At 42.9% G+C, this 26,694-nt stretch overlaps 1 protein-coding gene across 4 annotated transcripts in view; it reads left to right on the forward strand.

Annotated features, from left to right (window-relative positions):
* The window catches only part of FBXO34 (F-box protein 34), an 81,435-nt gene extending 62,669 nt beyond the window's left edge, over positions 1-18,766 (forward strand). For 3 of the 4 annotated variants that reach the window (XM_030929788.1, XM_030929789.1, XM_030929790.1), the window contains exon 2: positions 15,543-18,766. In XM_030929788.1, the coding sequence (XP_030785648.1) occupies positions 15,553-17,682 (2,130 nt within the window). In that variant the 5' untranslated portion in view covers positions 15,543-15,552 and the 3' untranslated portion in view covers positions 17,683-18,766. Of the gene's footprint in view, positions 1-12,508; positions 12,533-15,542 lie in introns of those variants that run through there. The other variant, XM_030929791.1, reaches the window with a different exon arrangement.
* The last annotated feature ends 7,928 nt before the right edge of the window (positions 18,767-26,694 follow it).

Here is a 26,694-nt window from a genome sequence, read left to right on the forward strand (position 1 = left end):
AGGGGCAGGAGGCACTGTTTGTGGTGACATGAGAGCCACTAGTGGACAGAGACTGGGGAGAAGGATTGATCATCTGGCGCATTAGCCGCAAGATGCAGATGAGTTTGGGAACAGAAAGAGGGCCAAATGAGATGTTTGTGAAGATAGTTTGTAGATTTAAAACATTCCTTTCAGCTCAGGTGCTGTTGTGTTTAGGGCAGACGTGCGTGTTTTCTCTTTCTAGTGTGCTGTTAGCTACAAGGTGACCTTGCCTAGGGAGTAGGATCCTGCCTTGAGGGAAAAGGAAAAAGTTGGACCTGTAAGACACAAATCCCAGCAGTTTGTGGTTACTGCTGGAATGATTACTGTTTTTATTTGTACTAATAGTCGTTGTCTTTAAGATTGGTAATAGGAGAGTGAGAATAAGTTTACTCTCAGAAATCATTGTTGAGGGAGTTTTGTATAATTTCTGACTCTTATTACCACATTCCCCTTGACTTCGACCCTCTTGGTTTTGCTGTTTGCTGTGCTCTAGTTTTACAATCTAATAACCCAGCATTAAAATCTGATCTTGGGTATCAGATTCTCCTTTGTGGTTTGGTTTGTTAATAATTGAAATACCTAATGGTTCTGGGTGTGAACTGTGCATACTTTACAATTAATCTAGAACCAGGCAAGTGAGTTTCCTATTGAAGTAATAATAAAACCTTGTGGCTCTTAAAAATATATAAAAACTGTTATACAGAAAGTAACCAAAATGTAACAGGATATAGCTTAATTATGTTTTTATTATGTTTTTATAACATAAACCTTAAAGATAGAAGTATTTTTAAGCTTGTTGGTGTCCTGTTCCTTTCTAGTTTGGGTGTGTAGGAGTCTGTTTATCAGGAATTTTTGTTAGTGCTAATGCTGGGGTGGCTGTTTTTTTTTTTTTTTTTTTTAAATCTACGTAAACATGACCCTATTAGACAGCTGTGTTTAATGTAGTAAAGAATCATGGGGAGACTTTACAGTGTTTCTTGTTGGGGCTTAGTGTCTGTATATTTTAGTATTTAAAGGATGTGGTTTGGTGCTTTGAAAATGAGAGGGAGGTCACCTGACTCATAGCTGAATGCCTGCATGTCTAGATTGTTCCATCCTGGAGGTTATTAACAACATGAAAGTTGTTTTTATTCTAGTTAAACTGATAGTATTAAGTTAAATAACTTTATTGTGGAAGTGTTTGTTTACACATGGCTGCTGAGTAGAATTTTCCTTAAAATCTGATTACATAGGAATGTTTTAGTAACTAGAGCGCTGGAAAAAAGCTGCTACACTAGCCAAAGCCTGTTGTGCTTTGCAGAACAGTAACCAAGATGAAGTGTCCTCTTTTTCTCCACCTTCTCCACCGCTCATCTCAGAGAAAGCAGGGCACTGATCAGGTGGAGTTGCTTAATTGCATTAAGTTCATGGGCTGCTCAAGGATTGATTAGTCAGACTCTCACAAACTTCCACTTAACGAGATTCTTGCTGACTGACTGGTTTAAGTCCTTAAGTTTGATGCATATTCACTCTAATTAGTACTTACCATGTACAGGGCACTGTGCTGTGTGCCCTATGATGGACACAGAAAAGGATAAGATTACTTCTATCTTAAAGACAGGGTAGAACCTGGGGAGTGTCCCAGGGAAGGCACAGTTCTGGGAATTCAACAAGGCGTGTAGTTAGTAGCCATTGGGTAATATTGATGGAGTTGGGGTGGGGCAGTAGATGTGATCTGGGCAACGAGGGGCCAGTTGGAGAAGTGGTTTCAGTAGTTGCAGTGGGTAAAATGTGATAAAGATGCTCACAAAGCAGAGAGGAAAGGTAAAATTGACAGGATCAGGCCACTGTGAACATGAAGGGCAAAGTTAGAGGAACTCAGGCAGGAGCTCTTAATCAGGAGCCCTGAGCTTTCCCCCCAAATCCTACCAAAATCACTTATGTGTGTGCTTTGATGTTTTTGGGCAGCAGAGAACTTAGACCTTTCCTCAGATGTTAGGAAGGGTCCAGCATCCAAAAAAGATTGACACTGCTGCGCTGAGTTTTCATCCATTGGTGACAAGATGGTGAGACTTGTGGGGAAATAAGGTAATTTTGTGGTAGAACAAACTCTTCCTTGTGGGAGGTATAGTGGGATTTGGGGAATAGGGTTTATGAAATGGTCCCCAGAGGGGGATGGCTTGCCTTTTCAAACTGGGTTTCCCCACCCAGCAAGTTAGGTTGACCCATTGCAGTGGATTGAGTGGAGGCCAGGTGAAGGGCCGGTGTTTTCAAGTCAAAGGAGTTCAGGTGAAGGGCAGGTGCTTTTAGTCAAAGGAGTTCCTTAGCATTATTTCCTCCTTTATTTGGAGATCAGATTGAAGACGTAGGGGACTAGAATGCAGTTGTAGTTTCTAGTGTTTACTTTTTATGGAAAAGTGCCTTGTATGTGAAAAGTATTCTGTGCTTGATCCTGGGAGTGTAGGGGGTTATAAAAATGTCACACCTGGGATCCTGCCCTTGAGGAGTTGATGGTAGATAATACTTTCCTTTGGCTTTTTGTTCATCTTGGGTCTGTGTATGTTCAGTTATCTTCAGCCATTTCCTGGGCAATGGGAAACATTTCTGTTAAAACAAACTTCTGACTTTGATCTGTGACTTATATTTCTTTTTAGATAACAAAGAACCACTGGGATTAGAGGATGTATAAAATACAATAATAAATATACCGTATGTAGGAACCTCTGTACAACCAATTTGGTGACTTTTAGGCAACTAATTTGACTGTTTGACTGTTAGATGTGTGTGCGTATAGCTTTGTTTAAAATACGATAAAGCACGTTTTAAAAAATGACCCAGTACTTAGTATTCTACGATGAACTGCCATTTGTATAATTTGATCATTTGAAAATGCTTATTACACTTTTTTTTTTTTTTTTTTGGAGACAGAGTCTTGCTCTGTCACCCAGGCTGGAGTGCAGTGGTGTGATCTCGGCTCACTGCAAGCTCCGCCTCCCGGGTTCACGCCATTCTCCTGCCTCAACCTCCCGAGTAGCTGGGACTACAGGCGCCCACCACCACGCCCAGCTAATTTTTTTGTATTTTTAGTAGAGACGGGATTTCACCATGTTAGCCAGGATGGTCTCGATTTTCTAACCTTGTGATCCGCCCGCCTCGGCCTCCCAAAGTGCTGGGATTACAGGCATGAGCCACCGCGCCCGACCTAAAATGCTTATTACACTTTTTATCAATCAGTTTCTGTGTTTATGAAATGGGAATAATAATTATATCTAGCTCATAGAGTTGTCTTGAAGATGAAGTTTGAAGCTCTTTAGAGCAATGTATAACTACATGCCAACTGTTAAAAAAATATTAATGGCTACATCATTAATATTTTAAAATTAGTACTGTCATTTTCCCTTCCTACGTGACTGAATGTGGGAGGTGACTGTTTTTGTTATAAAAGAATTTACAATGAGATACGTTTGAATGGTAAAATTTCCTCTGCGTTTATTTAAATGTTCATATATGTATGTCTTTAACATGTGAAAGTTAAGTGCACTTATACAAGGCAGATTCAGGTACTAATTAAACTGCTCATTTAGATTACAGAATGAGGAACTGAAAATTATATGTATTTAATTAGGAATTGGATTGATTGGTCTTGACTGCTCTTGTCTTTCAGTTCTTTTTTATTGTTAGACTTCCCATGTGTTTGTCTCCTTTTCTTTTTATCTTTTAAAAATTGCTTTCTGATTTATTTCCCGTTTGGTTTTCAGTAATGGGTGTGGAGTAGGGTAAGAACTTATGTTGGTGCCCGTTGTTTGAACCAGGAAGGAGCAACTGCATCAGACAGCCTGGAGCTCAGTTGGGAGGGACTTCAGATCAGTCCCGGCAGAGCTGCCTAGCCCAGGGAACCACTGAATTCCAGTTTCTTAACTCCAAATCGGACAGTTTGTGGCTCTACACTGTATGTGCATAATGAACATTTTAAGGCTCATTCATCCAGTGTTTTCCAAATCTCCCATTTGTTTAGTTCTTCTTTTTAAAAACCAACAATTATGGAAAAATTCAGCTATGTACAGAAATAGTAGTGAGAAACCCCCCACTTAGCCATCATGCAGCTTCAGCAGTTGATCATCTCATAGCCAGTCTTGTTTGCTCAGGACTCCCATCCATTTCTTTTCTCCCATATTATTTTGCAGGAAATCCCAGACACTGTATCATTTAATCCGAAAGTTTCAGGACGTTATCTGTAAGAGATGAGGACTTAAAAATGCATACGCACATTTTGAGAACTTTCCAGAAATGTAAAAAAAAAAAAAAAAAAAAAAAAACGCATCCACACATATAGAATACATACACACACGCGCGCACACACACATACTATTTTATGGTCTGACTACTCGAATCCTATATGGTGTGTTTGGTTGATAGGTCTCTTCAGTCTTTTTTTGAGACAGTCTCATTCTGTCGCCCAGGCTAGAGTGTAATGACACGATCTTGGCTCACTGCAGCCTCTACCTCCTGGACTCGAGATCCTCTTGCCTTAGCCTCCTGAGTAGCTGGGACCACAGATATCTACCACCATGCCTGGCTAATTTTTGTGTTTTTAGTAGAGACGGGGTCTCACCATGTTGCCCAGGCTGGTCTCTTAACTCCTGAACTCAATGGATTCACTCATCTTAGCCTCCCAAAGTGCTGGGATTACAGGCATGAGCCACTGTACCCGGCTCATGCCTATGGTTATATTTTAATGTCATTTTCTTCTGTTCTCTAGCATTTCTCATTCTGTGGAACAATTTTTTATAAGTAAATCCATTATAAATTGACACCACAACAGTATATCTGTGCATATTCTCTTCCATGTGTTCTGTATAGTTGTACCAGCCTTACTCTTTGATAATGTCATCTGTCCTCAGGCCTCTGTTCAAGACTATCATATTCAATTTTTGAGGTCTCTTTTTGCCAAAAATAAAACTTGAATGTTTCTAATGATGGCAGCTTTTATTCCTAAGTTGATTTCAATACATCAGAAAATTACAGATTTAAGTAAGGTATCAAACTTGAGGCATCCAGAATTGAACCTGAAGCCCCAGTTCTGCTTCCTTTCACAGTCACACATCTTATACTCCACTTACCACTTCAGGTTAAGCTTGCTGAGGAGTACCCTGCCATGGGCCCTTCAGAATCTCCTTTCCTCATTGCATAGGGTAGCAGTAAGAGCATAGGTTTTGGCTCCTGACTGTACACATATCCAACTCCATGATATGCTTGCTGTGTGATCTTAGCAAGTTTCTTAACTTGACTCTGATTCAGTTTGTTCATCTACAATTGAAGATAAGAGTATGTACTTTTTTTTTTGAGATGGAGTCTCGCTCTGTCATCCAGGCTGGAGTGCAGTGGCACAATCTGGGCTCACTGCAACATCCGCCTCCCGGATTCAAGCGATTCTCTTGCCTCAGTCTCCTGGGTAGCTGGGACTACAGGCATGTGTCACCACACCTGGCTAATTTTTTGTGTTTTCAGTAGAGATGAGGTTTCACTGTGTTAGCCAGGATGATCTCCATCTCCTGACCTCATGATCTGCCCGCCTCGGCCTTCCAAAGTGTTAGGATTACAGGCGTGAGCCACTGCGGCCAGCGAGTATGTACTTCTTTTATGGGTATTGTGACCTTGATCTTTGTAAGTTCCTTAACCCATCTCTGATTCAGTTTCTTCATCTACAGTTGTAGATAAGAGTATGTACTTCTTGGGATTTTATGGGTATTTTGAGCTTAAAACACATAGTAAACATTGTAGAGGTATTAGAGCTATTACTGTTCTAGAATAAAAACAAGTTATTCTCGTCTCATTTGTACCTTTTATCTCTAGCTCTACCTTGATTTCTTTTCTTAGGCCTAAAAACAATTCTCTAAGATACAAAACCCTTGTCATAAAACTTGCACGCTTGTCTTGCTGGTAGCAGTGAAAATTAGCATTATCCCTTTGGAGAGTGGTCGGGCAAGATATAACCAGTTGTGAAAATATACTCTGACTCAAGAATTTCACTTTTGGAAATATTTTCTAAGGACATACCCTTAAATGCCTAAGAGACTGTATTCATGAAAATGTTATAATGTCCAGGTTTAGAGGGAATGGTTAAATATACTCTGGTACTTACACATTTACAATATTGGTTTTGAAGACCATGTAATAACATGGAAAATATCTCCTTGTGATAAAAAAGTACATTGTATGTACAATGTGATCATAACCATATTAAGTAATATCTACTGACATTCAGGAATTTCTGTAGGGTAGGACTTGTAACTGCTCCTTTAATCACGTGCCTCCTCTCCCCCAATCCTGGATCTATGCTAACCTGGTTCCAAAGGCCCAAATTTTACCTTGAAACTAGGTGCTCTGTATCCTTTGTCTAAGCCATTATCCTCTATATAAGGCTTTAGGAATTCCAAGTGTTGTCAGATTCTGCAGAGTAATATACAAAGATGAAGATTTCTTCTGTGTACTTAAGGAATAGTTTTGTTTGAAGGGTAAGACAAATACACCAGATAACATTACAGTTTGGGCTCTTGTTGCCCAATGATTGATTTTCTATAGTATAGATTTATTTCTCACAGTACCCCTTGGAATGCTGATTTTTAACCCCAATAGTTAAATTTGCCTTGGTAAGCTACAAAAACAGGCACCAAAGCAGCAATTTTTTTAGTTTTCTGTTGAACATAAATCTCATTTATTTACAAGTAGTAATTCTAAACAGAGTATACCTTAACCAGCCAGTGCACATATTGCTACTTCAGTCTTGGTTCAGCAGATCCTAGAGGCATGTGGTAGAAGGAAGAACAGTTACTCAACAGGCAGGCAGGACAGTGACTTTGCCTTTCTTTGGTAAACAGCATGGGGCCTATTTCTGAAGTAATTCCCCACCCCCTTCACTCCCACTCAGTATTGCTGACAGTAGTCTTAACTTGCCAACTCTTTTGTCTACATTGATGCTATAAGCAAACTATTATTTTTAGAAACCGGGTCTTGCTGTGTTACTCAGGCTGGACTCAAACAACTGGGCTGTAGTTACCCTTCCACCTCAGCCTCCCGGGTTGCTGGGATTATAGGGGTGTGCCACTGTGCCTGGCTTGCAAGCAAACTCTTTTGCTTGGTGCACTAATACTTATTACCCTGAATTTTTACTAACGTTTGCTTGTTTTTGAGACCAAGTCTGTCTATTTAGCCCTAGCTGGAATGCAGTGGCATATCGTAGCTCACTGCAAACTCTGACTCCTGGGCTCAAGCAATCCCATGGTCACCTCCCAAATAGGGCTACAAATACATTCCACCATGCTCAACTTTTTTTTTTTTTTTTCTTTTTTTTGGCGGGGTCGGGGTGGGGGAGGTGGTAAATAGGGAACTTCCCTATATTGCTCAGTCTGGTCTTGAACTTTTGTGCTCAAGTGATCTTCCTGCCTTGGTATCCCAAAGTGCTGGGATTACACATGTGAGCCACCATGCCTGGCTGGCTCTGAACTTTTATTTTAGCCTATTTTTTTTCTTTCCCCGGGGTTAAGCCATTTTAAAGTTCAGTTACGTATAACTGTGTTAATGGGCCAGCCTGTGCCCAGGTGGCATGTGTTAGGTACTTGGCCTAAGATCATTGTCCAGCCAGGGATTTGTGTGTATGGTGGCAGACATGTGCAGTGTCGGGTTGCATTTATACTCTAGAATTAGTAGCTGTACTCTTATTTTTCATATCAAATGTTATTTGACACATAATGGATTTTTGAACTGGATTCAAGGTTAGCCTTGGAATCTTGAATATTATCCCTTAAGAGAGAGAGCCTTTTGTTTGAGTTACATTTTGGTCAAATAGGGCATATGTTAAAGCTCTCATCAACTCTTTGAAAGTACTGCATATGCAAGTGATGTCAGAAATTGCTATTGCCTTAAAAATATTTTTTAAAAATTTATGTTTACATAAAAATGTATGTTAAAGAAAAAACGAATGATACTTGTTAAAGGTGGGCAAAGAAGACTATTCAGGATCGTCATGATAAGTATATAGGGACCACTGCAACAGGATCTTGCAGCAAAGGAAAGAGTTTGGGCTCAACTCCAAATACATCATGGGCAAGGAACAGGGTAGGGATCAGTCGAAGGTAAACTACTAAGAGGAAACATTTGGAGTAAGGGGGATTCTGGCTAAACCCATCTAACAGGCTTCTTGCTGAAGACAAGCCAGGGTGATCAGACATGACCTGGGAGATGGTGGAAAATGAAGAACTCGATCAGATATTGAAGATGGGAGGGGGTCTTTTGCTAAAACTGGATTTTGTAAGGAACTGCAAAGATGGGCCTAGAAGAAAGTTCGGAATCCTTACTAAAGTTGGCCAAGCAAAGTGTCTTTGTCATATGGAAGAATGATTGGTTTCAAAGTAAAAGCCAGCGTCAGCCCACTCAAGGAAGTAGTGGTTTGCTATGCAAAGGGATAGGAGTTTTATTTTCCTTCATTTTCTGTAAAAAAAAAAAATTAGGTAAAATATGCAAGAGAGTTGTTAACAGGAACTCTGAATATCTGAAAATCCTTGGAAATTAAATTTTCCTGGTAATGCTCAATGTACTTTTCAAAATGTATTAATTTTTTTGGACTTTAACTTTTTATTAGGTTTCAGCTGCATTTTGGTGTTCATTCTAGTGGCATTTACCAGTGGTAGGCTTTTCATTTGCCTGCCTAGCAGTAAATGTGATATGCTGGAGTTTTGTGGGTGTTTGGCATTATGTCACAGGAGCAGTAGGAAATGACTACAGATTAACTTAGACATTGTTAAGTTTAACAAATTGGAATACTTCATTTTGTCTCTATCCTGAACTGTTATTTAATAATTCACAACAGCCTAAGCAGAAGTTCTTTCCTCCAGGCCCTTCTCTTCCCTCCCTGCTCCAACAGAAGCAGGCTGGGGACCTGTGTAAATTTGCATAATATTACTAATTCACCATTTTGTAATACTGTCCAACAGTATTAGGTGTTGCATTGATTGTGAACACAATAGAAAAGCAAAGTATAGTGGCTGTTGTTCCCAACTTGTCAATATTCCTTTTTAATATGTTTTGGATACTTGGTTGTCCCATTAAGCTTATCTACTCCACTTTCTGGAAGTTAGCTTCATTTGGTCAATATTTTAGATAACTTTGAAGCAGGTAGGTGCTGTATTTAAATACCATTGTGAATTCTAAGGTGGAAACCGTGAGCGATGAGCTTTTGAAAACCATACATGTGTTTCCAAAGGCCATTCTCTCTATTACTCAGTATCCATTAACAGACAATAAAGGATTTTTCTGTCATGCACCACTAACCCTAACCACCCAATCCTCGTAAGGCAAATTTAGAAGTTCCACGAGTTGGTTTTAGAGAATATTCCCTAAAAAGAAAAGGAGTGGATTGCCTCCCCAAAAAAGTCATCCCCCAATATTTTGAAAGTTAATTTGAGAAATACTGCATTTTCTGACTTACAGGGTTTTTTTCCCCCTTTTTTTCTTTTTTAAAACAGGCATGCTGTGGGAGTTGGATGCATTCTTTCTGTCAGTGCTTAGAGACATATGGAGGGGGACGTCTTTTCTTGTGCCTCTGCCTATATTCACACCCTCCTGCTCTTGGCATTTTTTCCAATTTAATAGCCATCAAAACAGCCTTTGTATGCTTTTAGATTAGTATGGTTTATGTGATCTGTCTGCCTTAATGCATCACAGCTCTGTGTAGTAGTTTTATGTGGCACTTATGAAAAACTGACCTAATTTGAAAGATAAAAGTTCTTGGAATAGATGCTGTCAGAATTATTTACTTTTATTTGTGTCATAATTTATCGTAGGTTTTTGATGTATCGTCCTTCATAGTGGGGGAAATATAGATCCAGGAGACTGTATTTCCTATCTAATTCTAATCTTAATTTTACCACTGCCTAGCTGTGGGGCTTCAGAAGTCACTTTATTTGTGCTTCCTCATTTTTTAAAACAAGGATTTCATTATATATATCTGCAGCACTTTGCTGAAGTTGCTAATCATTTATACAATGGTCCAGTGAAGAAGGCTGTCATAAGATGGTCTCTGGAAGCTTCTACAGTTTTTAAGAAACAAATGATGAATTTCCTTACTGTATACTTTTTCCTCTCTAAAGGTATTATATAATGAGAAGGGGCCTTTGTATACTACTCTATTTTTATTCCTGATTTTTTTTTTTTTTTTGTCCCACGAGACGGAGTCTTGCTCTGTCACCCAGAGCTAGAGTACAGTGATGTGGTCTCAGCTCACTGCAACCTCCGCCTCTCGCATTCAGGCAATTCTCCTGCCTCAGCCTCCTGAGTAGCTGGAATTACAGACACCCACCACCACACCCGGCTAATTTTTGTATTTTTAGTAGAGATGGGGGTTTCATCATGTTGGCCAGGCTGGTCTCGAACTCCTGACCTCGTGATCCGCCAGCCTCTGCCTCCCAAAGTGCTGGTATTACTAGCGTGAGCCACTGCTCCCATCCATTATTCCTCTGATTTTTATAAATAAAGAGTGGCTCTTATGCTAATAAGTGACTCCTTTTTGGAATTAGCATTCCTGTGCCTTTACTGAAGCAGAAAGAAACATGAACTGCCTTATCTTCTAACTTGTTTTGATGAGCAAGGCTGAAGACTAACAAGTTAGAAAACCGGCATCTGCCTTTGATATTATGGCTTCCTATTAGCAGTAAGAGAAATCTCGTCCTTTCCCCTATTCTGACCACATATTGTCATTCGATTCTTCATCAGGTTTACCCCTCTGTGGACAAGAGTTAGTATGACTCTTGAGGTGTTGGGATTTATCCAAGTACATTTTTTTAAAAGGAAAGTTTAGTTGTCTTTTATGGCTTCATTTTGGGGAGTGTGTACTCTGTTTAGGTGAGAGTTTTCTTTTTTAAGCTGAACTTAGAGTCTAAAAGGAATAGTGGAATTATTGAATGCAGGATTTGGGCCTTTACTGGAATAAAGTTGCTCAAATTATACCTGGTTCACTGTTGTATCTCCCCATAGACCTGGAAAGGATTTAAGGTGACAGGTATGTTGAGACTGTCCTTCATAGCCAAGCTTAGTGAGAGAGTTGCTGTCGTTGGTGCTCACCCTCTCAGCTTCTAGTCACCCCTCCGCTATGAACTTTTGACTTCTTGTGGTTTTTTTTTTTTTTTTTTTTTTTTTTTTTTTTTTTACTTAAAGTTCTGGGTTACATTTGCAGAATGTGCAAGTTTGTTACATAGGTATACATGTGTCATGGTGGTTTGCTGCATCTGTCAACCTGTCATCTAGGTTTTAAGCCCCGCATGTATTAGGTATTCGTCCTAATGATCTCTCTCCCCTTGTTTTTACCCAGCCCTTTGATGAGGTGCTTCAGTATGGACTGTCTGCTTGACTTTTTGTTGGGCAGTTCCACCTTACCCCTGTTAGTAGCCCAGCACCCAAGTCCACATCTAGAATCCCACTTTTACATTAGATCTAACACATGACCTCTAAAGTCCCTTTCAATTTCAACCTAACATTAAAAACAGATTCTGGGCCCAGTCTGAGAAATTGTGATTCAGTGGGCCTAGGGGATCTTAATTTCTTCTAAGGGCCATTCTGAGAATCTAGGGAACATTGATGTGTAGGTGCTATAAACCTGCATTTTATTTTATTGCAAGAGAGCAGGACTTTATTATAGCGATACTTTAAAATACAATTGTGATGAAGAGGTAGGCAACCATGGAAACCTAGCTGGAGCTTTACCCCACCCATGCCTGTCTTTGTGTGTGGGGGTGACTTGGGGGTGGGAAAGTGCCACCATCTGTTGTAATGTGTTAGAGATTTAAAGTTTTTGCTTTATGGATTTTTGCAGCAGATGCCCTTTGCTCCCTGCGTTATATCCTCTCAGGCCATCACTGGTTTCAAACAAAACTTAGATTTTTGTAGTTTCTCTATGTCTTGCCAACAGCTTTCTATTTTCTGCCTCAGGGCTTTCAAACCCCGCACATGAGGGGGAAAGGCTAACCTCAGGCAACCTTCAACCAGTGAGGGATTGGAGCTGGTGCCTAAATGTCCTGGTTCTTTCAGGGGTCTCACAGGATCACCCCACTTTCCAGCAGTCACCTTGTGTGTCCTTATTGGCTATTTTCCTTCCCTCACATCTGTTCCCTGGGATCATCTCCTATTTTAATCTCGCTGAAATCTTGTACACAAAGTGTTAGTTGAACTGACTTTAAAGCTCGAATACAAATAAAAGCCTTCTGTAATTACATTAGTTTCTTTTTAATGTCCCTGTCTGTCAATAATAGCACCTAAAATAATACATGGGGGAAGAAGTCGAAGAGAACATATTGTGCAATGCAAAATGGCACACATACTGCTAAAGTTTAAATTAAATTTGTTCATGGATACTGTGTAATGAGATCATTATGTGAGAATTTATTGGGTTTTTTGACACTTCCATTTCTTTCATTTCATTTAGGAATGGGGTTGAATGGATATGAAAACCCAGAAAATAGTTGGCACAGAGAGATAGCACTAGGTGTGCCTCTTTTATTCATTTATATGTCATCTGTTCTTGAATTCTGGGTAGCTGTATTTGTAAGACTATACAGTATAATAATAGAAAGCTATTAAAAATGTCACAGTGCAGAAAGGGGGAAGATCTCTATAGATGATTAGACTATAAATTGCCAAAGATCAGAAAGACCCTGATAATATCTATTTCAAAGGTTTTGTTTGGTTGGGGTTTTTTTTTTTTTGTTTTTGGAGACAGGGTCTTGCTGTATTGCCCAGGCTAGAGTATAGTGGCGTGATCATAGCTTACTGTAACCTTAAACTCCTGGGCTCAAGCGATCCTTCTGCCTCAGTCAACCCATTCGCTAAGACTACAGGCACATGCCATCACACCTGGCTAATTAAAAACATTTTTTTTTTTTTTAGAGATGAGGTCTTGCCGTGTTGTCCAGGCTTTCCTAGTTGAAGCATACATCTTGGACAGCTCAGTATATTCATCCTCGTTTACTCCGCATTTACTGAGTGCCTGCCATATGGCAGCCTCTATGGTAACTGTTTTCAGATATCAGTTTTAATCACCAGGAATAAACTTGGTCCCAAACTCCTGTCCTCAAAGGGTCCTCCTACCTGTGCCTCCCAAAGCACTGGGATTATAGGTGTGAGCCACCATGTCTGGCTCCTGTTTCAGGGGTATCTTTTAAAAAACACTTTTGTATGCTTTAAATGCAAAATTTCTCTTTATCTGGCTAAAAGATATCAGTATCCATAATTCTTCTTTTATCTGAGACTAGAATGTAGGATTTAAAAGTTGAAGTGAAAGGTAAACTTGTTCTAGACGATCACTTTCATTCTTGGTGATTAAAACTGATAACCTGAAATCAGTTACCACAGAGGCTGCCATATGGTTGGCACCCAGTAAATGTGGAGCAGAGGATGAATATACTGAACTGTCTGAGATGTATTTGTTCAGCTGCTGTCCCAGTGAGCAAGAGCAGGTGAAACTTCACGTGCTTAGACCTGTAGGTGCAGTTACCTCACTCCCACCAAACTGGGACTGCAGATCTTTATTTTAGTTTCTAAGTTTATTTTGCAGGAGTCCAGGCATGCCTAGAAAATACTCTTTCCTCCATCCAGGATGTTTTGTGTAGCAGTGTGCTATTTTATGTAAATCGTATATGGACCAGTTCATTAGGTTATCTAGTATTTCAACCCCTCAGTTAATGTTTCAACTGAGACTGAGAGAGGAAGTGACTTGCCCAAGGTAAAATCACCCTGTCTAGATAATCAGTGATGTGGCAGGGACGAGAACACTAATCTCTGCATGTAATCATCTTTTTGTCTCATTTCTGAAATAGCTCCCATCTCTACCCCTGGCCAAGGACCAAAACAAGGCACCATCTTTCTGAACTAGTTCAAAATGGTTTTAGAATTAATAAGTACTGTAGGGTCTGTATTTAAGATGGTTATAGGAAATATGACAGTTAAATGTTTCTACACATAGATTATTTAGAAAATCAAGACTAATAGATGGGCAAAGTACACAAGGAAACAAGTGAAAAATTATAAATGTCTAAATATTCAGTATTCAGTGGTATGGGAATAGTTTAGGAAGCAATAATTTTCTTTTTTTTTTTTTCTTTTTCTAAGACAAAATCTCACTCTATTGCCCAGGTTGGAGTGCAGTGGTGCGTGTGATCTTGGCTGCAGCCTCCGCCCCTGGGTTAAAGCAATTCTTGTGCCTCAGCTTCTCGAGTATCTGGGATTACAGGTGCCCCACCATGCCCGGCTAATTTTTGTACTTCTAGTAAAGACAGGGTTTTACCATGTTGGCCAGGCTGGTCTGGAACTCCTGGACCCAGGTGCTATGCCTGCTTGTCCTCCCAGAGTACTGGTATTACAGGCGTGAGCCACCATGCCTGGCCAGGAAGCAATAATTTTGATGGGCTATTTGCAACTAATAAAATGCTAATTGTGATGATCTAGAAAGAGTGTTTAAAAACCTAATAGGGATCATGGAGGAGTTCTTTTTATACTTTCCTTTCTTCTATGCCTAATACTTAGGTGTCTTCAGGAAGTTCAGATTTTTTTTTTTTAATTTAAAAGGTTGTTTACCAAATGTTAACTGATGTCAGTTTCTGAAGTTCTTCAGTCAAAACCGATTTATTTTTGGTAAGAAAAAAAAAAGTAGTACACACCATATGAACTGGTTATATTTTGCTTTTTGTTATTCTTGATACGTGCAGTAAAAACTAGCTATCATGAGAGAGTTAGTAAAGATTTAGTGAACTGGTAGAAAATGTTTTTCTGGGCCGGGCGCGGTGGCTCAAGCCTGTAATCCCAGCACTTTGGGAGGCCGAGACGGGCGGATCACGAGGTCAGGAGATCGAGACCATCCTGGTCTACACGGCGAAACCCCGTCTCTACTAAAAAATACAAAAAAAACTAGCCGGGCGACGTGGTGGCGCCTGTAGTCCCAGCTACCCGGGAGGCTGAGGCAGGAGAATGGCGTAAACCCGGGAGGCGGAGCTTGCAGTGAGCTGAGATCCGGCCACTGCACTCCAGCCTGGGCGACAGAGCGAGACTCCGTCTCAAAAAAAAAAAAAAAAAAGAAAATGTTTTTCTGGCCGGGCGCGGTGGCTCAAGCCTGTAATCCCAGCACTTTGGGAGGCCGAGACGGGCGGATCACAAGGTCAGGAGATCGAGACCATCCTGGCTAACCTGGTGAAACCCCGTCTCTACTAAAAAATATAAAAAACTAGCCGGGCGAGGTGGCGGGCGCTTGTAGTCCCAGCTACTCGGGAGGCTGAGGCAGGAGAATGGCGTAAACCCGGGAGGCGGAGCTTGCAGTGAGCTGAGATCCGGCCACTGCACTCCAGCCTGGGCGACAGAGCGAGACTCCGTCTCAAAAAAAAAAAAAAAAAAAAAAAAAGAAAATGTTTTTCTTAGTTGCTAGAACCATCTGAGCTTAAATTTAAAAACATTTTTTCTAAAAACAAAATTGGTTTCTGAATCAAATGTGTATTTCTTTCCTATAGGGGCTTTGTTATGCACCTAAAGCCATATTGGAAGGTCCAGAAGAAAGAGCACCCCCCGGAAGTCAGCAGGGAAACGCAGAGAACTCCTATGAACCACCAAAAGGCTGTAAATGATGAAACATGCAAAGCTAGCCACATAACACCAAGTGTCTTCCCTTCAGCCTCTCTTGGTAAAGCATCATCTCGAAAGCCGTTTGGGATCCTTTCTCCAAATGTTCTGTGCAGTATGAGTGGGAAGAGTCCTGTAGAGAGCAGCTTGAATGTTAAAACCAAAAAGAATGCACCATCTGCAACGATTCACCAGGGCGAAGAAGAAGGACCACTTGATATCTGGGCTGTTGTGAAACCTGGAAATACCAAGGAAAAAATTGCATTCTTTGCAGCCCACCAGTGTAGTAATAGGATAGGATCTATGAAAATAAAAAGTTCCTGGGATATTGATGGGAGAGCTACTAAGAGAAGGAAAAAATCAGGGGATCTTAAAAAAGCCAAGGTACAGGTTGAAAGGATGAAGGAAGTTAACAGCAGGTGCTACCAACCTGAGCCTTTTGCATGTGGCATTGAGCACTGTTCTGTGCATTATGTGAGTGACAGTGGGGATGGAGTCTATGCTGGGAGGCCTCTGTCAGTTATACAGATGGTTGCCTTCTTGGAGCAAAGAGCCAGTGCTCTGCTAGCTAGCTGTTCAAAAAACTGCACAAACTCACCTGCCATTGTGAGGTTTTCTGGCCAATCCAGAGGTGTGCCCGCAGCCACTGAGTCCTATTCTGCCCCAGGAGCTTGTGAAGAAAGGGGAAATCTTGAGGTTGGTGAACCACAGAGTGAACCAGTCCGTGTCCTTGACATGGTAGCCAAGTTGGAGTCTGAGTGCCTGAAGCGGCAGGGCCAGCGTGAGCCTGGGAGCCTCTCAAGGAATAACAGCTTTCGTCGAAATGTGGGCAGAGTTTTGCTTGCAAATAGCACTCAGGCTGATGAAGGCAAAACAAAGAAAGGCGCCTTGGAGGCTCCCGACACTCAGGTGAATCCTGTGGGGTCTGTATCTGTGGATTGTGGCCCCTCAAGAGCTGATCATTGTTCTCCTAAAGAGGACCAGGCCTGGGACAGTGCTTCTCAGGACTGCCCCCCATTGCCAGCAGGAGTGAGTTTCCACATAGACAGTGCAGAGTTAGAGCCAGGTTCACAAACTGCCATGATAAACAGCAACAGGTATGATGTGGAAATGACAGATGAACTCGTTGGGTTACCTTTTTCTTCTCATACCTATTCCCAAGCCTCTGAATTGCCCACAGATGCTGTTGATTGTATGAGCAGAGAGCTCGTGTCGCTTACTAGCCACAATCCTGATCAAAGAAGAAAAGAATCTTTGTGCATTAGTATCACTGTGTCCAAGGTAGAAAAAGACCAGCCTTCCAGTTTAAACTCCTGTGAAGACCCACTCCCAGGGATGTTGTTTTTTTTGCCACCTGGTCAGCACTTGTCAGACTGTTCGCAGTTGAATGAAAGCACAACAAGAGAGTCTTCAGAGGCCAGCCAGCTTGAAGATGCTGCTGGGGGTGACAGTGCGTCTGAGGAAAAAAGTGGGTCTGCTGAGCCATTTGTACCGCCAGCCTCTTCTGTGGAAAGTACGTTACCAGTGCTTGAGGCATCCAGTTGGAAGAAGCAGGTGTCACATGACTTCCTGGAGACCAGGTTTAAAATCCAGCAGCTTCTGGAGCCTCAGCAGTACATGGCTTTTCTGCCCCACCACATTATGGTAAAAATCTTCAGGTTACTTCCCACCAAGAGTTTAGTGGCCCTTAAATGTACCTGCTGCTATTTCAAGTTTATCATTGAGTACTACAATATCAGGCCAGCAGATTCTCGCTGGGTTCGAGATCCACGCTACAGAGAAGATCCTTGCAAACAGTGCAAGAAAAAGTACGTGAAAGGGGATGTGTCCCTGTGCCGATGGCACCCCAAGCCCTATTGCCAGGCATTGCCCTATGGGCCAGGGTATTGGATGTGCTGCCACCGGTCTCAGAAGGGATTCCCTGGCTGTAAGCTGGGGCTTCATGACAATCACTGGGTTCCTGCCTGCCACAGCTTTAATCGGGCAATCCATAAGAAAGCAAAAGGGACTGAAGCTGAAGAGGAATACTAAAGTCCATATGAGAGGCAACGAAAGGACCGATTTTTAAAACTGCAAAACACCTAGATACACCATTCAAATGAGCGTAGCCCCCTGAGTCATCACTCTAGAAGAATCTGTACTTCATCAGGACCGCATTGCTCAGGCATTTTTTAAACTCTAAATTTACGAGCTGTACAAAAAAATTGGTCTTGCTGTTTATAGTGGCATCTCACATTTGAACCCAGGTGGTATCCCACAGTTTGATTCAGTTGCCTGTGAATAACTCTGCCTGTTTTCCTAAATCAAACCCATCCTCCAAGGATGAAGACTCACCACCATCTAGGACATTCAGAAGAGTTCACTGCAGACACGCTGCAGGTAGTCTTCAAAAAGGGGTTTGAGAAATGTTTTGAGCACTGGCACCATCTTTGACATAAGTGAATAGTGTCCTGTGAAAAGAATAGCAGGACTTTTAGATGAAAAGTATTCTTAAAAAGAAAAGTCAGGCACCCCACCTTAGACCTCGTATGCTTGATCCTGTGAGATTGATGTTTGTGGCTGGAGATGGATTTCATGCCCTGTGGTGTTTACAGTGTATATAATGGTTGTGTTTTCATAGGGCTATGAAAGTACACATTAAACCTGAGCGCCTTTACCTTTAGATGAGTGCTTTGGCCCCTCTGTAAATAGCACGATTAAAATCCAGTTGTATATAATGGACAACTAACTGAACAACATAATCACAATGCAGCTAGGATAGTGTTGCGGCTATAATTGTGTGTGTGTTTTTTAATTGTCTAGTCTTAAATTTGTACATCCTATATAAAATATGAATGTTTCCCAAAAAACTATGAATGTTTCCTGTATAATATATGAATGTTTCTGAGAAGAAACTCTAAATAGTTGAAAGGCTAACCTGCTCAAAGGATACCAAATAATGGTTTAACTGGACAACCTGAAAATTAGCATAGAAAACAATCCTTCATTATATTTTAGTGATCCACAACATTGAGAGAATATTATATAGTTAGCTCATAACATTCTTGTCTACTTTATCCTGTCTGGTTACAAAATTTTTTTAAAACCTCAATAAAAACATGCATCTTAAATGGAACCCAAGCTTTGCAGAGATTTTTTTCTGTTTTGATGCAGTGTTGAAGAAGGTTCTTGTAAATTGAATCGTAAGAATTCTTTTTAATTGTTTTGGATTATTGGAGATGTTTTTTCTGTCAGAGAAGAGGCCATCTTCACTTAACATTGAAGTTTAAATTATTGCAACCCTTCAGTTCTTCCGTTTGTTGTCTGTTCACAACCACTGTATTTCCTGTTCAGGTGACGTGTTATCTAGGAGATTCTTACAGCTTATCTAGGTGTCGTCATTTGGGAGTCACTAAGGATCTATTCAGGCCTGTAGCTGTGTAGTGCCTGGTGGGGTTGGGAGGTGTTGGGCCCCAGAAAGCTGCTGTGGGTGGAAGATCTAAAAACTAGGCTGGCTTGAAATCGAGTACCCACCAAAAAGCCTTGCGACCAGTGTCGGCTGCAGGCTGTGGAGAAGGATGGTATGTGGCTGTAGGGGAGGCGCTGTGCTGGGCTGATGTGCTTGGTGACATGGTAGGCTGCAGCCCCCAGGCTCATCATATTTGTCTGTGACATGGGATCAAGAGGAGGCTGAGAATAGCTTTTCCTTCAAGAGTATTTTTCCTCATGACTCACCAGGTGAGGCATATTGGAAAATGCTTTTAAATCCTAGCTGTCACCTTGACTGAGGTTTCCAGTGTTTGTCCTACTGCCCTTGTATTTGCTCTAAACTGGCCATCTCAGTAGCGCCTTCTTAATTGGTTTGTTATGATTCGTAATTAGGATTAAAGGAGATCAACATAAAGGACCTAGAATACAACTTGCCTTTAAATGTCAGCTATGGCTAACATTGACTATGGCTCTACATTGGCCCAACATGGACATTGGGTAAACAACTCTCTTGGTTGGTTTTCACAAGTCAGTCACTCTTGATCTGGTTTTCATGTGGGACAGAAAGCTGTGACTGCGTGAGGGGTTAAAGTGATCAAGAGCAGAGGGCACAGTAAGTATGTCCCAGCCCCAGTTGGCATGCAGTATTTGGGTCCCTCAGAAATCGCCAGTCTTCTGTTTTGAACTGTGTGGCAGGACCTGTTTCCCAGTGCTGTCTGCATGAAAGGTGGAGGATTAGCAGGTGGCATCAGAGGACACCCCCTCCCAGGGCTTCATTTCTAGACAAGTATAGCTTTCCCCTTAGGTGAAAGACACTGTTCTTCAGGGCCCTCTAGTGCCAAGCTGGTGAAAAGAGCCCACTTTTAAAATGTCTCCGGCAGTGCTGCACTACCTGCTTTCCTGCGTTGCTGTAGGATCACAGAATTCAAGAAAGGAAATGACGTGTCATTGTGGGCACCAGCACCTTAGCCTCTCCCCACTGCACCCCTGCCCCCATCAAAAAAGGGAAAACCTCCCCCCTCAGCTTTTCTTCAGGGACTCAATACACCTGGCTTAGTTTTTTCTCTCCTACTTCGTACTTCAAGCCTTCACTTGATCATCTGAAGCAAAAACCAGAACCATGGAAACTAGAGGAGTCAGGGAGCTGCTCCCTCTTGTCCCTGGAGTGGTTCACCTCTCCCCTGCCCAGTGGATGGTCCAGACCCAACGAAGGAGTGAGTTGAAAGCTAAGGAAGGGCCAAGGTAAGATTAACATTTGCTTTTTTAGGCTCTCTCAAATGACTCCAGGTTAAAACAGCCATATGAGAGGGCTGTTCAAACCCTAAGCACATTGGTGGCTCTGTGCTTGGGAGATACCTCTTTTGGAACCCGACCCTGTGCCCGTGCTTGGCTGGGTGCCTTTCAGCACCCTCTGCACATCTGCCACCATATGCCCTTCTTTTCTGTCACTGTATCTTTGGCCCTCCCCATCTGTAGGTTCTGCATCGCAGATTCAACCAACCTCAGATTTAAAATACTCAGAAAAAAATGTTGTGTCTGTAGTGAACATACGTACTTTTTTTCTTGTCATTATTCCCTAAACAATACAAGCATAACAACTGTTTACATTAGGTATTATAAGCAATCTAGAGGTGATTAAAGTAAATGGGAAGCTATGCGTTGGTTATATGCAAATACTAAGCCATTTTCCATGAGGGACTAGCATCTGCAGATATACCGAGGGACCACTGTGGAGCTTGCCCACCCACTACACTCAGAGGGCCTTGCCCACAGTGCCTCACACAACACACCCTGTAAAATGCATGCATTCCTCTCAAGTGACCATTTTAATATGAGGGGTCCTTCCAGGACCTGACTGCTCTGGGCCATACCATAATTTTCTGTTTAGTATGAGAAACCTGACAGGTAGGTAAAAGGGGTCTTGGAGGACCTTGTCCTCTGGCCACAGCTGGTCTCATGGGAGCTTCCTTGGCGGAAACTCACACTGCAGCTATGTGGGGTTTGCTCAGTACTTCTCATTGTGCATCTGGTATAAATAACCTCAGCTCTTAGCACCAGTAGCTCCCATAGCAGCAGACTCTGAGCCGGTGGTTATGTTATGACCTAGAGGTTCCCTTCCTGGGCTTTGTCCAATCCCCGCTTCTAACTTGGACTTGTCAGTACCTCCATGCTGACCTTTTTGGACCAGCTTGGGACACTATTTTTATGTGAGTGTTCCCGGGTGTGTTCCATAGCTCCATTCTTTCTTCACTCAGCAGTCTGGCTGTTTGTCCTCCTTTGGCTACAGCCTGATTCAAAAACATGAAATTAGCCTGCACTGCGAGCCCTTCTTTTCTGTACACCACCAACTAAACCTATGAGAGCTGATGTTATCTAGCTGTATGTCGGGTATGCTTTGTTTAAATGCATTCTCTACTGTGCAGTGTCTGGCACTTGGGGAATCTGTTTGTGGGGTTGGTTTGTTTTGAGATGGAGTCTTGCTGTGTCTCCCAGACTGGAGTGTGGTGGCGTGATCTCAGCTTGCTGCAAGCTCAGCCTCCCGGGTTCAAGCGATTCTTCTGCCTCAGCCTCCCGAGTAGTTGGGACTACAGGCCACCACGCACAGCTAAAATTTTTTTGTATTTTTAGTAGAGATGGGATTTCACCATATTGGCCAGGCCGGTCTTGAACTCCTGACCTTGTTATCCACCCACCTCGGCCACTTTGTCTCCCAAAGTGCTGGGATTACAGGCATGAGCCATCGCGCCCGGCTGTTTCTGGTTTTTTGAGACAGGGTTTCTCTCGCTCAGACTGGAGTGCAGTGGCATGATCTTGACTCATTGCAGCCTTTACCTCTTGGGGTCAAGGGCTCTTCCTGCCTCAGTCTTCCCAGCAGCTGCAACTACAGCTGCTTTTTTTGTGTGGAGACAGAGTTTTGCCACGTTGCCCAGGCTGGGAATCAGATGGCTTTTTTTCTCATTTTTCCTCAAATAAGCTAATATTTTAATCTTTGTGAGTTGGTCAAAGTATCTGTGTGGGAGATGTGCAGTCTCAACTGACATACATGTCATTCCTGCCTATCATTTGTGGCCATAGCTGATGTTTGCACAACCTCATGGGAAGAGCATACTTTGGTGGTTATAAACCCTTGGGTAACATCCAGTGCATTTATACCAAACTGATGTAAGGAAAAGCATAGTAAGTAGCTTCACCATTCTAGGTGGTTGGTTTGACCTTACAGTTTTAGGGGAGTAGAGCCAGTGTCTGGAAAGAACTGAAATGGAAGCAGAGATGGCAGTCCCTTATGTGGCAGCAGCCCATGTAAGAGGTGATGTTCCTCTATCTGAAAAGCAGAACAAAACCTTTTACCCTTTTTCCCAGAGGCCCCGTCATCCAAGTGTCTTTCAGTGAGCAGAGAACAGGCCTCAGAACAAACTTCTTTTGGGACCCCCCTCTCGTTCTTTTTGAATTAAGGTGGACTTTACATACTGGTACTGAAGTCACAGATCTGTTTATTAAGAAGTATGAAGGGCTCAGCATGGTGGCTCATGCCTGTAATCCCAGCACTTTGGGAGGCTGAGGTGGAAAAATCATTAAGCTCAGACCAGGCTGGGTAGCAAAGTGAGACCCTGTCATTGTACAAAAAATGAATTAGCAGGGCGTGGTGGGTGGCACATACCTGTAGCCCTTGCTATTCAGGAGGCTGACGCAGGAGGACAGCTTGAGCCTAGGAAGTCGAGGCTGCAGTGAGCCATGATCGTATCAGTGCACTGCAGCTTGAGTGACCCTGTCTCAAAAAATATGAAGATGTTGATAAAGTTCTTAAAAAACTAAAATCAGAATCAATTAGTTAAATAAAAAATAAAAAATAAATTAATTGCCAAACATGAGTAAAATGGAAAGCAAGGTTGTATTTAATTGTATCTGTTCCCTCTCCATTGTGAGGTTAATCTGTTTGCATAACTTGAGTGTTTGCAGTCTGGTTCAAGGGTAGGGTTGGAGCCAGGCCTGGCCCACCCAGCCTTCTCTGTTCTGGGACCAAACTGTTGGCCTTCACTCTGCCCTTCCTCACCAATCCTCCCCTATACAGACAACCCAGCATGATTCTGCTGCAGGGTGTGTGGCCTGTCTTGAGCAATTCCCTTTCTATACCACCCCTTATTTTCTCTCCTAAGCAGAGATGACTTGGCTGCCCCAGTGCCTAAGCTGGGACCTCTCATGTGAACTTTTCCTTTTCCATTTCCAGTAGTCTTGGCTTTAGGCCCCTCAGATTTCTAAGTCTGCTCTGGTCAGGGTCTTGAAAGGAAACTGCTGCACAGTTGAAATGAGTAAATTCAAGGATTTATTATAAGGGTGTAGATACAGGGACAAGCCCTCCCCAGTATTTGCAGGGCCCATGGCAAGAACACAGAGAGCTCTCCTGCAGCACATCCCCTCCAGCATCCTCCCACCCTCCTACTGAGCCATGCCTCAGTCACTTCTCAGGCTGAAGGGATCTGTCTGGAGGACAAAGCTGTGGAAGGGCTGGAGGTCCTGAGGTTCTGGGAGCCTAGGTAATGGTTTATAAGGGGAACAAAGGTCTGGGACAGTGTCTGCCCCCTTGATCCTTCAAACTCCTTGCCCATGAAGAGGCGCAGGGCAGGAATGCCAAAGGATTGGCCCTCCTAATGTGCAGGAGCCAGTGCAGAGGCCCCAGCTGCCTGGTTGGGGATCGTATTGGGCAGGGTAGTGGCTGCACATTAGAATCAACTGTGGGGCTTTTAAAATTCTCAATGCTTAGGGCACACCCTAGACCTATTAAATCAACCAATGGGGGTGGGAGCTCCCGGGTGATTCCAGGTGCAGGTGGGGTTGAGAACTGATATGTGTAATAGAACCACAGGGTGAGTGTGGTTGGGATGATGGTTCCCAGGTCTGGTGGAAGGAGGAGGGTAGTTGCTGGGATGGGAAGGAGGGAAGAAGGAAAACAGACATGGCAGGGAAGGAGCCAGGGAATGAACACCTTGAGCCTCAAAGGGCCTGGAGCCTGCCGATGCAGCACTCCCAGCACAGTCTGTCTGGCAGTGAGCAGAATGAAGGGGAGGGAATGGACCTGGAGGGGCAAGTGAACCAGAAACAGCCTTCTGTGGGACATCTCAAGCAGGGAGAGAGTCACTATTTTATGTCAGAACAAGCCTCCCCCCAGCTCTTCTTCAGCTCCCCAAAGGCCAGTGCAAAATTTTCTTCTCCGTGCCTGTGGAAGAAGGAAATCTATTTCCTAAAACTTGATGATCCCTAGGAGGCCCTAGATGCACACCTGGGAAGCTGTTCACCAGGCTCTAGATAAAATTCCTTCCATCCAACAGTTCCAGACCACTGCAATAAAGCAAGTCATGAATTTTTTGGTGCATATACAAGTTGTGTTTATGTGATACTGTACTAAGTGTGCAATAGCATTATGTCTAAAACACAATGTACATACTTTAAGGAATGCTTTATTGCTTAAAGCATGCTAACCATCAGCTCTGAGTCATAATCGTTTTGCTGGTGGATGGTTTGCTTCAATATTGATAGCTGACAACTGATTAGGGTTGGTGGCTGCAGAAGGTTGGGGTAGCTATGGCAATTTCTTTCTTTTTTTTTTTTTTTTTTTTGAGACGGAGTCTGGCTCTGTCGCCCAGGCTGGAGTGCAATGGCCGGATCTCAGCTCACTGCAAGCTCCGCCTCCCGGGTTTATGCCATTCTCCTGCCTCAGCCTCCCGAGTAGCTGGGACTAGAGGCGCCCGCCACCTCGCCCGGCTAGTTTTTTGTATTTTTTAGTAGAGACGGGGTTTCACCGGGTTAGCCAGGATGGTCTCGATCTCCTGACCTCGTGATCCGCCCGTCTTGGCCTCCCAAAGTGCTGGGATTACAGGCTTGAGCCACCGCGCCCGGCATGGCAATTTCTTAAGACAACAATGAAGTTGCTGTATCGATTGACTCTTCCTTTCACAAAGAGTTCTCTGTAGCATGTGATGCTGTTTGATAGCATTTTATCTGCAGTATAACTTACTTCAAAATCTCAAACCTCTCTGTTATTTCAACAATGTTTGTAGCATCTTTATCTGTAGATTTCATCTGTTTCTGCCAGTAATCCCAGCACTTTGGGAGGCCAAGGTGGGAGGGCTGCTTGAGCCCAGGAGTTCAAGACCAGGCTGGGCAACATAGGGAGACCTTGTCCCTACAAAAAAAAAAAAAAAAAAAAGCATGGTAGTGTATGCCAATAGTTTCAGCTACTTGAGGTGCTGAGGTGAGAAGATCACTTAAGCCCAGGACGTCGAGGTTGCAGTGAGCCGTGATCATGCTACTGTGATCCAGCCTGGATGAGAGTGAGGAAAATAATTTTTTTTTTTTTTTTTTTTTTTTTTTTTTTTTTTGAGATGGAGTCTTGCTCTGTCACCCGGGCTGGAATGCAGTGGTGCGATCTTGGCTCACTGTAACCTCTACCTCCGGGGTTCAAGAGATTCTCTTGCCTCAGCCTCCCAAGTAGCTGGGACTACAGGTGCACACCACCACACCTGACTAATTTTTGTATTTTTAGTAGAGACAGGATTTCACCATGTTGGCCAGGGTAGTCTCAAACTCCTGACCTCAGGTGATCTGCCTGCCTTGGCCTCCCAAAGTGCTGGGATTACAGGCGTGAGCCACCACGCCTGGCCAAAAGAAATACTTTCTTTTGCTCATCCATATGAAGCAACTCCTTATCCATTCAAGTTTTATTATGAGATTGCAGCATTTCAGTCACATCTTCAGGCTCCACTTTTTAGTTCTTTTGCTAGTTTTCACGACATCTCCAGCTACTTCCTCCATGGGTCTTGAACCCCTCAAAGTCATCCATGAGGATTGGAATAAACTTTAAAACCCTGGGGTTTTTTTTTTGTTTTTTAACTCTATGTTTTATCTTTTCTATTTTTTTTTTTTTTTTGAGACAGAATCTTGCTCTGTCACCCAGGCTGGAGTGCAGTGGTGCAATCTCAGCTCACTGTAAGCTCTGCCTCCTGGGCTCACGCCATTCTCCTACCTCAGCCTCCCAAGTAGCTGGGACTACAGGTGCCCGCCACCACGCCCGGCTAATTTTTTTGTATTTTTATTTTTTTATTTTTTTTGAGGCGGAGTCTCGCTCTGTCACCCAGGCTGGAGTGCAGTGGCCGAATCTCAGCTCACTGCAAGCTCTGCCTCCCGGATTTACGCCATTCTCCTGCCTCAGCCTCCCGAGTAGCTGGGACTACAGGCGCCCGCCACCTCGCCCGGCTAGTTTTTGTATTTTTAGTAGAGACGGGGTTTCACCGTGTTAGCCAGGATGGTCTCGATCTCCTGACCTCGTGATCTGCCCGTCTCGGCCTCCCAAAGTGCTGGGATTACAGGCTTGAGCCACCGCGCCCGGCCTTTTTGTATTTTTAGTAGAGATGAGGTTTCACTGTGTTAGCCAGGATGGTCTCAATCTCCTGACCTCATGATCCGCCTGCCTTGGCCTCCCAAAGTGCTGGGATTACAGGCTTGAGCCACCGCGCCTGACTATTTCACACAAGATGTTTATTTTAAACAACCAGAGGCTAGACTTGAAGGTGAAAGTAGAAA

Source organism: Rhinopithecus roxellana, chromosome 5, assembly GCF_007565055.1.
Source record: "Rhinopithecus roxellana isolate Shanxi Qingling chromosome 5, ASM756505v1, whole genome shotgun sequence".
Lineage (NCBI taxonomy): Eukaryota > Metazoa > Chordata > Mammalia > Primates > Cercopithecidae > Rhinopithecus > Rhinopithecus roxellana.